This window comes from Bufo gargarizans, chromosome 4 (assembly GCF_014858855.1).
Source record: "Bufo gargarizans isolate SCDJY-AF-19 chromosome 4, ASM1485885v1, whole genome shotgun sequence".
Classification (NCBI taxonomy): Eukaryota; Metazoa; Chordata; class Amphibia; order Anura; family Bufonidae; genus Bufo; species Bufo gargarizans.
The window spans coordinates 5,600,226-5,612,595 of NC_058083.1; the positions used below are offsets into that span (position 1 = coordinate 5,600,226).

The following is a 12,370-nucleotide window of genomic DNA, read 5'->3' on the forward strand; positions in this document are numbered from 1 at the left end:
CGGTGGGTTTGGATTTAGCCAATGCAGAGGGGTGAACAGTTTCGCTGCCATGACTAACAGGACTGGTAAGGAGGTTTTGGAGATTTTAAAATCTGACGAGGGCAGGTTCAGCAGGACTAATTGAGGGGAGAGGGTGATGGTGGCTTGGCAAATATCATTAAAGTTTTCCTCAACAGCTTTCAAGTACCTTGAGATATAGGGCACTCCCTGTATCTCTAGTAAACATTTGGTGAAGAGGGGTACATCCTTACAACCACATCCGGTGAGCGGCACAATGTGTTCTAGCTAGTATCGCCTCAACCTCCCTGTTCTTGAGTGAGATGTCAAGTTCTTTCTCCCAGGACTGCAAATAAGGAGGATATCAAGGTGCTCCATTGGTTACCAATCTTTTAAAAAATGAAGGTAGGAGGTGCCTTGGAGGGGATGTCATGCCAACAACATGTTCCATCCACGTACCATCTCGCTTCACAAACTTAGTCAGAAACTGCTAAAGTCCAGGTAATGACCTTCAGAAGACTGACTGATACCAAACTGAGATTGCAGAGAGTGCTGGGAGGGTAGGGAGAAGTTCCTCAGAAGTTGTCCTATTGGGACTGTTGCCCATTTGCTCCACAAACCTAAAGGATCTTGGAAGCTCTGATTGGGGGTGTATGGAAAAAAATATATAGAGCTCGCATTAAAGAGGATGAGAAGAATGAAAAAAGGGGAGTATAACCACAGAAACTGCGCCAAACACCTAGTAGTGATTTAGAGCAGTTGAAGGTAATAGTAGAAATGATGTAGAGTATAACTAATGACTAGCAGTTACTTCTTTTAGTCCATCAATATACCTAACAAGTAGTATGTCAGTATAGTATAGGAAGATATAATGGGGTCATAAAACATAAAATCATCATAAAACCATCAAAACATCCCTGGGGAGGGAGATATACATAACCAGAATTGAATATATATTGAATAAATTAAAGACCCAAAAATAAAGACTCGCTTCACCAGGGAGGTGTTTTGCGGGATGAAGCTCAAGACATCCGCAAAAAATAACCTCCCTCGACTGTAGAATCTTAGGAAGAAACGGCAGTTTCACAATGGGTTCTTCTTGTTAATTCCTTTATTGGTAACAATAACAAGAAGCACCCATTGTGGAACTGCCGTTTCTTCCTAAGATTCCACAGGCGATCCAGGCGAGGGAGGTTAGTTTTTGCGGATGTCTTGAGCTTCATCCTGCAAAAAACCTCCCTGGTGAAGTGAGTCTTTATTTTTGGGTCTTTAATTTATTCAATATATATTCAATTCTGGTTATGTATATCACCCTCCCCAGGGATGTTTTGATGATTTTATGTTTTATGACCCCATGATATATGTTCCTATACTATACTGACATACTACTTGTTAGGTACCGTATTTTTTGCCCTATAAGACCCACCTAGGTTTTTTAGGAAGAAAATAAGAAAATAAATATTTTGAACCAAAAAATTTGCTTTTGGTGGGTTTTGAACTAATGGTGGTCTGTGCCTGGCACTGTTATGGGGGATCTGTGGATGGCACTGTTATGGGGGCATCTGTGGATGGCACTGTTATGAGGGCATCTGTGGATGGCACTGTTATGGGGGATCTGTGGATGGCACTGTGATGGGGGATCTGTGGATGGCACTGTTATGGGGGGATCTGTGGATGACACTGTTATGGGGGATCTGTGGATGGCGCTGTTATGGGGGCATCTGTGGATGACACTGCTATGGGGGGATCTGAGGAGGACACATATATAGCATCTTATGCTATATACAGTGGATATAAAAAGTCTACACACCGCTGTTAAAATGTGAGGTTTCTGTGATGTAAATAAATGAGACAAAGATAAATAATTTCAGAACTTTTTCCACCTTTAATGTGACCTATAAACTGGACCACTCAATTGAAAAACAAACTGAAATCTTTTAGGTGGAGGGAAGAAAAACTATTTAAAAAAATAATAATATTGTTGTATAACTGTGCACACCCTTAAACTAATACTTTGTTAAAGCACTTTTTGATTTTATTACAGCACTCAGTATTTTTGGGTATGAGTCTATCAGCATGGCACATTGTGACTTGGCAACATTTGCCCACTCTTCTTTGCAAAAACACTCCAAATCTGTCAGATTGCGAGGGCATCTCCTGGGCACAGTCCTCTTCAGGTCACCCCACAGGTTTTCAATGGGATTTAGGTCTGGGCTCTGGCTGGGCCATTCCAAAACTTTAATCTTTAACTTTAATGATTTGGATGTATGCTTTGGGTTGTTGTCATGCTGAAAGATGAAGTTCCTCTTCATGTTCAGCTTTCTAGCAGAAGCCTGAAGGTTTTGTGCCAATATTGACTGATATTTGGAACTGTTCATAATTCCCTGTTGCTTAACTAAGGCCCCAGTTCCAGCTGAAGAAAAACAGCCCCCTGGCATGATGCTGCCACCACCATGCTTCACTGTGGGGATGGGGTTCTTTTGGTGATGTACAGTGTTGTTTTTGTGCCAAACATATCTTTTGGAATTATGGCCAAAAAGTCCAACCTTGGTTTTATCAGACCATAACACCTTTTCCCACATGCTTTTAGGAGACTTCAGATGTGTTTTTGCAAAATGTAACCTGGCTTGGATGTTTTTCTTCGTAAGAAAAGTCTTTCGTCTTGCCACTCTACCCCATAGCCCAGACATATGAAGAATACGGGAGATTGTGGTCACATGTACCACACAGACAGTACTTGCCAGATATTCCTGCAGCTCCTTTAATGTTGCTGTAGGCCTCTTGGTCGCCTCCCAGACCAGTTTTCTTCTCGTCTTTTCAGCAATTTTGGAGGGACGTCCAGTTCTTGGTAATGTCACTGTTGTGCCCTATTGTCTCCACTTGATGATGACTGTCTTCACTGTGTTCCATGGTATATCTAATGCCTTGGAAATTCTTTTGTCCCCTTCTCCTGACTGATACCTTTTAACAATGATTGCAGGTACAAGAAATGACAGGCGGCACTCACCACTGCAGTTAAAATGCTTCTTTATTCATCTAACACACATGGACACAAAGTAAGGGCTGGGGTGGACACCAGATCACAGGGCGCCGAAGTTGCGATGGCCGTTTGGCGCTTCTGCGCTTCTTCCGGCTACTGACGGAGGGGCAGTGTATCTGCGCCTCGTTTATGCGTCATCTACAGAGACTGCGTGTGACGCCCATCAATGGTAAACTTTTTCTGGAGGTTATAGCTACAGAAGGAACAATTGCCACATTTGTAGTTACCTATGGGTCTTTTGCTGGTTAACCAATTCATTGCCTTGTCTTCAGCTAAACGGCTGCTGACCAATACATCCTTTAATGTGTGGCACCTTTTAAAAGCCACTAGCGGTTTATTGCTTGCTATATCCTGTAAGCTGGGCTCATTCCTGAGTATATCCCAGTTGTTGCAAATTATTTGGTTGACCAGTTCAGAGATAGGACTGAATTTAAATGTGAACACAAAGCTGTCTTCTTGCTTGGTGCGTGTGCCTCCCTTGTGTTTTCTAGACAATAAATCCTGTTGCCTGAAATCCTGTGCTTTGTGCATTGCTTCCTCTAGATCTCTTTCGGGGGTAACATCTCCTGATTAACCTACCTTTTATTTCACAACCCTGTCTCATAAAGCCCTCATCGGTGCTGTTAATTCGTCTGAGTCTGATGAATTGTCCGTACAGTACGGATTTCTTCACGCTACGTGGATGAAAGCTCCCATGGTGCAGAATGGAATTTGGAGCTGTGGGTTTGCGGAAACCCTCAGTAATGATGTTATCGTCCTTAATATTGACGCAACAGGATTTATTGTCTAGAAAACATAAGGGAGGCACAAGCACCAAGCAAGAAGATGGTTCGAGCAGAATAATAAAAAGTGTCCTGCTGCTAATGGTGAACTGAGGGGGGGGGGGGGGGGGTTCTCGGGACTTTTAATATTGATGACCTATCCTCAGGACAGGTCATCAATATGCAATATCCCAGAGTGATAGTACCATTCCTACACCCTGCTACTGTCTCTAATGGGCTAACCATAATGTCATATGTGTATTTATTCCAGGTCCTCTTACACTGTGCATTCATTGTTCTGCTATGGAACTGTTATTTGTTGTATTACATGTTATAAGCTGGTTCAATAGCAGGTGGCAGCATATATTGCAGAGAGATACCATTCTATTCTCCCCTTTTTGGGCAGAAGTGGGCCAGTCCCGTTTCCTACCAAGGGAAGGGCAGCAGGAAGTTCTTAGTAAGTCTTAGGTGATTCTAGTGTTGGGAGAAGACGAGTAAAGATGTCACAGTGAGGGGAAAGTTCCAGTAGCAGGAGTCTCCCAAGGGAAGCAGCTCATAGAGCACCATGACTCCTTACAGATTAAAAGACAGTATCAAGAGAAAGATCACTTCTTGTACGGATGCAAGTTGATTCAAGTAAAGCTGTTGAACTTTATAAAGTCTGGACTCGACTTATTCTCCACCATTTCTCTCCTCTTTATTGCTCCGAAGCCTAACCCCGTGGAGGGACGGTATCAAGGAAAGAGCACCGTGACACACACAGAGACTATTAAGGTCGCACCACACCACTCGGCAATTCCTAAAAACCTGGGACACAATCAGCCCTGGGACCTTTCCATTCGGGATGGACGCTAGTAGGTACCTGATTTCTGAGGATGTGACTGGTAAACAACAAGCTTTCCACATCTGCTGTTGACATTGGGGGGAAGGTAAGGTGTGTCTAGGAAATGCTGTATACAACTGTCATGGAGGTTGTGGTCACACTGCGATTCTTTCTGTTGTAGGTTATAGAGGCTACTGTAAAATTGGGAAAATTGGGAAAATATATCTTCAGTAAAGGTGAGTATTTTGTTTTGGGGGAAACCGATTTGTCTAAATATGCTTTTTTGTTTAGCTTTATTCACTAGGGCAGCCATGACTTTGCCCCCTTTGTCCCCATGACGTGCTTAACTTTTAGATAAGTGAGTGCAGAAGAAGCCTTAAGATCTTTTAGTTCCTTAAACAAGCCAGCAAGCTGTGCCTGCTCTCTCTCTCTCTCTCAGCTAACGTCTTTGTATGAAGGTGTTCTAGTTTGGATATGGAAGTGAGAAATGTAGAGAGTTTCTGAGACCTCAACTTCTTAAGGTGGGAGCCCGGAGAGATAAATTCTCCCCTCATATATGCTTTGTGAGCTTCCCAAATGGCAGCCTAGTTCGGTGTTGAGGAAGAGTTATGTTGGAAATAAGTGTTGAGCTTGTCAGTGAGAGCAACGACTGCTTTCTTACAATCCAGTAAAGTGGGATTCAATTGCCAGGTCCAGTCTCGAGGCTGAACATCCTGGCAAACAATTTTTAGAAGGTTAGGGCAGTGGTCTGATATAGGTATAACACCTATAGTTGAATGTACTACCTGGGCAAGGATCCTGCTTTCCGCTCTGTCGGGTGCAATAAGCACCAAATATCTATTAGGTGGAGGCTTTGAAGAGCACTCTTGACCCCTCTTAAGGTGCGGAAGAAAAAGGGTTGTTGTGGAAGAGGAAGAATCTATCAGTGGGTCTAATGTGATACTTCCCAGGATCAAGATACCATAAGTGAACATGGACACTTTATGCAAGACCTCCCTGAGCAGTATGGGTGTTAGGGGCATATAGATTGCAAATAAAGCTCTTGAGCAGCAGGGACTTCCCCTGAGGATCTACCAGAACACCTTTGAACACAAAATCAAGCGACTTATACATCCTCGAGAAATGGGCCACTGTGCATGGTATCACTTATCAAACACATGGTGTGACATAGAAGGCACTTTGCCAGTTTGGAAGTGTGTTTCTTGAAATAAAAAAAATATCTACTATGTCTTCATTAGTGTAAGCAGTTGACTCCTCTAAGAAGGCGACTTGCAACCCTTTACATTGAAGGAAGCAAACTTAATATGAGACGTGGCCATCACTGAGAAATGGGCATCGGCCACAGTGTGCTCTGCAGGGTGCACCATAACTCATCAAACCGCTAATCCGGAACAAACTCAGGTTAAGTAGCGAATAGCTATAACACATAAAAAAACAAGAACTCGGTAGTCCAAGGGCACTAACTACGTAATAGCATTAAGAAGGCCCAAGATTTGTGGGAGGGCGGTGTTTTCATAAGTGCTGATCAGTGGGACCACCAGATATATAGGTCTAAAATGTAATCATCATATATCAACAAATCTTAAGAAAAGTAGAGATAGAACAAATTATGAAAGGGCAATAAAACTAAGAGTGGCAGGGCAACAGTCCAACCCCTCCACCAGACGTCCCGCTCCTCGCCAGCTCATGATCCAGGCTTGGCATAGATGTGTGGGGGAAGGTGGGTGAGGGGCTTGAGGGATTCCATGTCCTCCCTTCTTTGCCTTGGCGTCCTTTTGTTTGGAGACGGTCATCCAGTGATTGAGGCAGGGCAGACGCGGCAGAGCGCCGCCGGCATCCGCTGGTAGCCATTATGGAATGTCGACCGGAGTCATCTGGAGAAGATTCCAAGCAGCAGGAAGGTCCCCTGGGGACCTAATCATGATTTATTTTTCCTGTGCTGGATATGAGAAGCCTGAATGGGAACAGCCAGCGATAAGGAATGAGGGGGAACTTGAGTTATGGGAGTCCGCTTCAGTAATGTGGAAGGAGCAATATCTTGATAGAAGGTGAGCTGCAAGCCTTCAAAAACACATTCAGGAGTTGCCTTCGCAGAGGTTAGAGCTGCCAATGAGTCCACATAATGTCTAGGAGCTGTTCCCCAGGCTGTGGCTTTGGCTTCAAGTCCCTGTGAGCTCTTACTATAACAATCTGACTCGATCTTTTTTAGGGCCCACCAAGGCCTCAAATATCTTCCAAAACGGTTCCAAACCATATCTGGTACAGTTTCTAGGCCCTGGGATTCCGGCATTACCCGAATGCGCACATTCTTCTGTCTGCTCTGGTTTTCCTGATCCTCCAGTAGGTAGTTCTGATTAATCATGGAGCTATGCTCCGCCATCTTTTAACCCACGGTTTGGGAGAAGGTCAGGTGTTCCTGGTGAGGGAGTTCTAGCATCTCCACCACGGCCTCCAATCTGGCGTATATCTGACCTGATCTCAGCCAGTTCTGCAGCAAGAGGGGCTAGGGCGCGAGAGAGGGCCTTGGTCAGGAAGCCCTTGGTGAAAATAGCTATGCCCAGGTCTTCCATGCGGTCTGAGATGCTCTCTCCCTCCGAATTTTACAATCCAGCATCCTCAGCTCTGGTGGCAGACACCATCTTGCTTGCATTGGAGTGAGGCAGCGGAGGCAGTCCCTTTCTGAAGTGGAGTAGTGTCTCTACTGTTCCCTTTAGGTTGGATCTTGACCAGAGCGGTGATAGTGCTTTTATAATGCTGCTTTCTGGTGCTAAGTCCAGGAGCTCAAGGCTCACGCGGCGCGGTCATGCTCATAACTTTTTAATTTTTTCATCCAATTTTTTATTTTATTTTGCGGGATTAGTTGTAGGTATTTTTAGGAACCATTTTGAGTTAGAAATAGTATTATTAGTAATAAATAGTATATACAGTGTATTAAATAACTTTTATTATTTTATTTTTAGGAGAAAGATAAAAAACTGCAATTTTAACATAATTTTGTGGAATTTATTTAGTGCGTTCACTGTGTGATAAAAATAACATAACTTCATTTTGCAAAATGTGAGTCCGTACAATGATAATAATGCCACGCTTCTATATATTTTTTACTATTTTTCCTTTCCTCCTGCGGGCTGTCAGCTCTGCAACTGCTCCCCTCCGTCCTCCAGACTGAAGGGGGGGGGGGGCTGGTTTAGCTGCTCATATCTCTGGTTTGGTAGCAGTTGAAGATATGGGCTTTGTATTGTTTGAAAGCTAGACTCGATTTCTAACAGTGATATCTCCTGTTTATCTTGGGCTAATGCTGGTCATTTTGGTCTTGTATGAAAGCCTGGAATACCAACTTTCAAACAAGACCATGCTTCTAGCTGCTACCATTCGGGAGATATCAGCAGCTAAAGCATCCCTCCCCGCTCCACTTCTGCCTGAGTTGAGCGAGCCGAGCTCGGACAGAACAGTTGGGTGGTTAAAGGAGTTTTCCAGGACACTTATACTGATGACCTATGCTCAGGATGGGTCATCAATATCTGATCGATGGGGGTCTGATTCCTGGCACCCCCATTTATAAGCTGTTTGAAGAGGCCATGGTGCTTCGGTAAGTGATATGGTCTCCTCCCATCCTACCAAGCACAACGCCATACATTGTATAGTGGCTGCACTTGGTAATGCAACCCAGGCCCATTCACTTGAATGGGAATGAGTGGCAACTAGGTCACAGGACCAAAGAGCATGACATCCTGAGGATAGGTCATCCATATATGAATCCATGGAAAACCCCTCTAATTGCCATTACTAGGGTCAGACTGGCCCACCAGAGTACCAGAGCATCCAAGGTCCGACAATATTGGAACCCTAGTTAAACAGGGCCCTAGGGGCCCATATACAAGTGGATGGGCCCTCAGAATGATTGGTAGGCCCAAGGGACTTCAGTCCCACGCTGGCCATAATGTTAAGAACTGTACAAGCAAGTAAAACAACCATATGAAAAACGGATGATCATCAGATATCCATGAGCCTCAATAATGAAGAAGCCTGGAGATTTTATATTACACCTATACAATCCTTCTCCATTCAAGTGATGGTTTCCGTAACTACTGTGTTTGGGGATTGGGTAGGGAGCAGGACGCGTGCTCATGAATTTGGAAGGGTCAGATCCTTGTCCTCATCTGAATTACGTCCAAAGTTTTAGGTGGATCTTTTCTATCCTGTGCTCCCAGGGAAAGCTGCCTCACGTTCCACGGCATCTGAAGGGATAAATGTCTGAGATTGGCATTATTGTCGATCGCAGACATTGCCGCTGGGTCTCTGCTGCTTAAAACAGCAGAAATTGAGAGACATTTTTAAAGATTCTACCGCTGACGTATACAGTCGTCCGGCGGTATGGAAGTGGTTAATCTGACATCTATTAAATAGAAACTGTCACCAAGAAATTCACTATTTCACCAGGAACAGCGCCTTGCAGGGCTAGCCCAGCTGAATGTAATGATAACTGTCACTTAGCACTACTGCTTCATTCTGGAGAAAAAGTAATTTCAATCCATATGTAAAAGAGCATTTCAAGGCCATGAACACCTTTGGGGGCAATTTCTTTTTTATGATTGGATTTTTCTTATTTTGGGCTAAAAATCACTTTTTCAATTGGTCTTTATTAAAGATATTGAGCCATTCTGTCACAAAGGGTTAACTGTCTAGCTGTAGGAATCGTCTCTAAATTACTAAAAGGTCAGTAAGATAAGAATTGATCTATATTCAGTGTTTATAAGCTCAGAGATAAGAAGCTGTCAGCTGAGCTGCCTGACAGAACAGAGTGAAAATTTAGATCCTGCTACTAGAGAAACTCAAGACTGTACAGAGACAGGGGTTCAGCATTTTTAATTTACATTTCAAAATGTAAATTTTTAAGACCAATTGAAAAAAATGATACTTAGCTCACAAAAAGTACAATTCAGTAATAAAAAAAAGCTGCCCCAAAGGTGTACATAGCCTTTAAGTGCACCAGGGGCCGGCCAAAGTAACACTGTGCGCCCTTGTTTACCTCCTTCCTCTGCCAGCCCCTCTTTCTCCCTCTTGATTGACAGGACCAGGTTCCTGTGTAGTCATCTTGCTAGTCCCTGTCAATCAAGAAGGGAGGAAAGGAGCTGGGAGGATCAAGGGTGCACAGAGTGGCTTGGACCGGCCCTGGGCGCACTTAACATCTCATCTACATATGGATTATGTAGTACTTTTTATCCAGAATAAAGAAACAAATCACTAAGTGAAAGGTATAATTGCATTTAGCTGGGCTAGCCTTACAAGGCATTGCTCCAGATTTATAAGGGCAGTTCTTCGCTTGAATGGGCAGAGTTGTTTAAATAAGGGGAGGGACTTTGTTGCTGGTGGGAGGAGCTTGTGAACCACCCTGCCCCCTGCCGTCCTTACCTTACCAGGTCATAGAGGTCCTCGGTGCCCTGGGACTCCAGCTGCCCCAGCTGTGCATTGAACTCCTTGCACATTCGGGGGATGTAGGGACCCAGCCTGTTCTGGGACAGTCTCAGCTTCAGCATATCGTGGATAGTGCTGTGCACCTTGTAGAAGTTCTCCTTCCTAATAGAAGCTTTAAAATAGAAGAGAAGAACATGTGTGAGCGCGGCGGCATCCAGGAGGGCGGCCGCATGGGATTTCACTGCACTTCAGCGTAGATTTGTGACAAAATGTGCGACATTTTTGGGCTGTAGTATTAAAAAAAGTTGGGAAAAAAGTTAGAGGCCACGCCCCCTCAATTAAACCCACGCCCACTTCTACCACTTTTGGTGAGTGAGCTGTAGAAAGTGAGTTTTTTTTTTGCACTTTTGGCCGTATACAGCCAGGAACAGAGCCGCAGCAGGACCGCGGGTTGGTGAACCTGCCTTTTTATGCTCAGGAGCACAACTCCGGATGATAGGGGTTATGGGCGCCGAAGCCAGACAACCCCTTTAAGGCCAGAAATGCTACAAAACTATTGAAACATTTCTCCCCAAGGATGCATGGTGGCAATTCCATCATTTCACCGTGACGGTATGCAACCAGGATCGGCTCAAGTCATGTCACCTTCTTTTTTTCCATAGGCAAAATAATGCAAGTGCGACTGAAAGTCAATGTTTAGCCCCGGAATTGCAGTGTAAGCAATTGCCTCATACAGTATACCTAGCTGCTCCACTATACTGTAGGAGCTGCCAGCAGAAAATCATTCTCATGACACTGTGTTGCATCATTCCTCTATTATTCCTGCTAGAAGTTATGCATGAATTGCTAGCAGTTTGCAATGAAGGTCCAAGTGGGTGCCACCTGTCGGAGGGGGGTGTCCCTGCACAGTTTGACACTGCCAACACTGATTGGATAAAGTCAGGCTGTGCAGAGACCCCCCCCCAAGTGGTAACACCCATCTGGACCTTTATTGCAAACTGCTAGCAATTCATTCATAACTTTAAGGAGGAATAATAGAGGAATGGCACAACATAGAGTCATAAGAAATGTTATTACATGGGGAAGGCAAGTAGTTCCTAAAAGCGGAGCTGTCAGGAGAGGTGAGGGATGCCCCCTGTGGTTACCTGTGTACTGGACCGGCCTCTGCACAGCGTGCTGGAAATCCACCAGCTTGGATGTGAAGAACTTTGACACTCCTTCCTCTCCGCTCACAAAGGTAAGCCTGTTCCCAGCCGCCATCACCGTGAAGACTGGACCGTGCTGTGCAAAGGAAATCATAGACCCATAGCTCAGGACAAACGCTGTGTTGCTCTGGTTCCTCTATTATTCCTAATGGACAACTGGGTGTTATTATTCCCTTTGTCAAAGAGGTGTGTCCTTACCCAGTCTGATGCTGTCAGCAATGATCGGACAGGGTCAGGGTACGGGCACGCCGCCTGGTTTTACTGGTGCAGTTTTGAAAGCCAAAATCAGGGTCGGATCATAAAAGAAGAGAAAGTATGAAAGACAGGTACGACTTTTTTTTTATTCGCTCCTGGTTTTGGATTCTAAAACGGACTCAAAAAACTTGGCGGCGTGCCCGTACCCTGACCCTGTCCGATCATTGCTGACAGTATCAGACCGTGTAAGAACACCCCCCCTCCCCAAACTGGTAACACCCTGTTGTCAATGTATTCACCTATTTCCAAGAGGAATAACAGAGAAAGATGCACTCAAATTATAATTTCATGGATTATTTACTAAAACATGCTTGAAAGGTGAAAAGTAGTCATATGCCCCAGATGTGCAGCAAAATGTGTAGAAAAACAAGAACTACAACTCCCAGCGTGCCCTGACATCTTCAGGCTCCTTGGGCATGCTGGGATTTGTAGTTCCACAATGTACACTGAAGACAAGACTCCTTTACCTTCTGCCTGGCTTGTTCTATAAATTCCAGGGGGGCTTTGCCCATCTCTAGCGCAGCCCTCAGCCATGGTATCCAGCCGCTGATACAGGGAGGTGCAGGGAAGCTCTGGCTTTTTCTGAAGAGGTAACGTTTGGCCCCTTGTACGGCAAAGAGGGCCAGCAGGAGCCCCAGCACTGAGTAGCACAGCCCATCAATCCCCTCCAGCATCCTGAAGCCTAATGCCACCTGACTGGCACCTACCCCAGCTCCTGCTGGCAGCTGGCCGGTGACGTCACGGAGAGGGCGTGGCCGCTGGACAAATGACAGGAGAGCGCGAGGAGATCCATGGCAACCAATCAGCCTCTGCTTACCCTTCAGCCAGCCAATCAGAAGCGGAGGCTCGGCTCTGGGGGCGGGCTTTTATTGAC

At 44.9% G+C, this 12,370-nt stretch overlaps 1 protein-coding gene across 2 annotated transcripts in view; it reads right to left on the reverse strand.

Annotated features, from left to right (window-relative positions):
• Positions 1-12,219, reverse strand: part of LOC122934953 (24-hydroxycholesterol 7-alpha-hydroxylase) — a 72,713-nt gene extending 60,494 nt beyond the window's left edge. For both annotated transcript variants that reach the window (XM_044290635.1, XM_044290634.1), the window contains exons 1-3: positions 11,964-12,219; positions 11,182-11,317; positions 10,034-10,208 (exon numbers count right to left, since the gene is read on the reverse strand). In XM_044290635.1, coding sequence (XP_044146570.1) covers positions 10,034-10,208; positions 11,182-11,317; positions 11,964-12,170 — 518 coding nt within the window. In that variant the 5' untranslated portion in view covers positions 12,171-12,219. The remainder of the gene's footprint in view (positions 1-10,033; positions 10,209-11,181; positions 11,318-11,963) is intronic.
• Between the last annotated feature and the right edge of the window lie 151 nt (positions 12,220-12,370).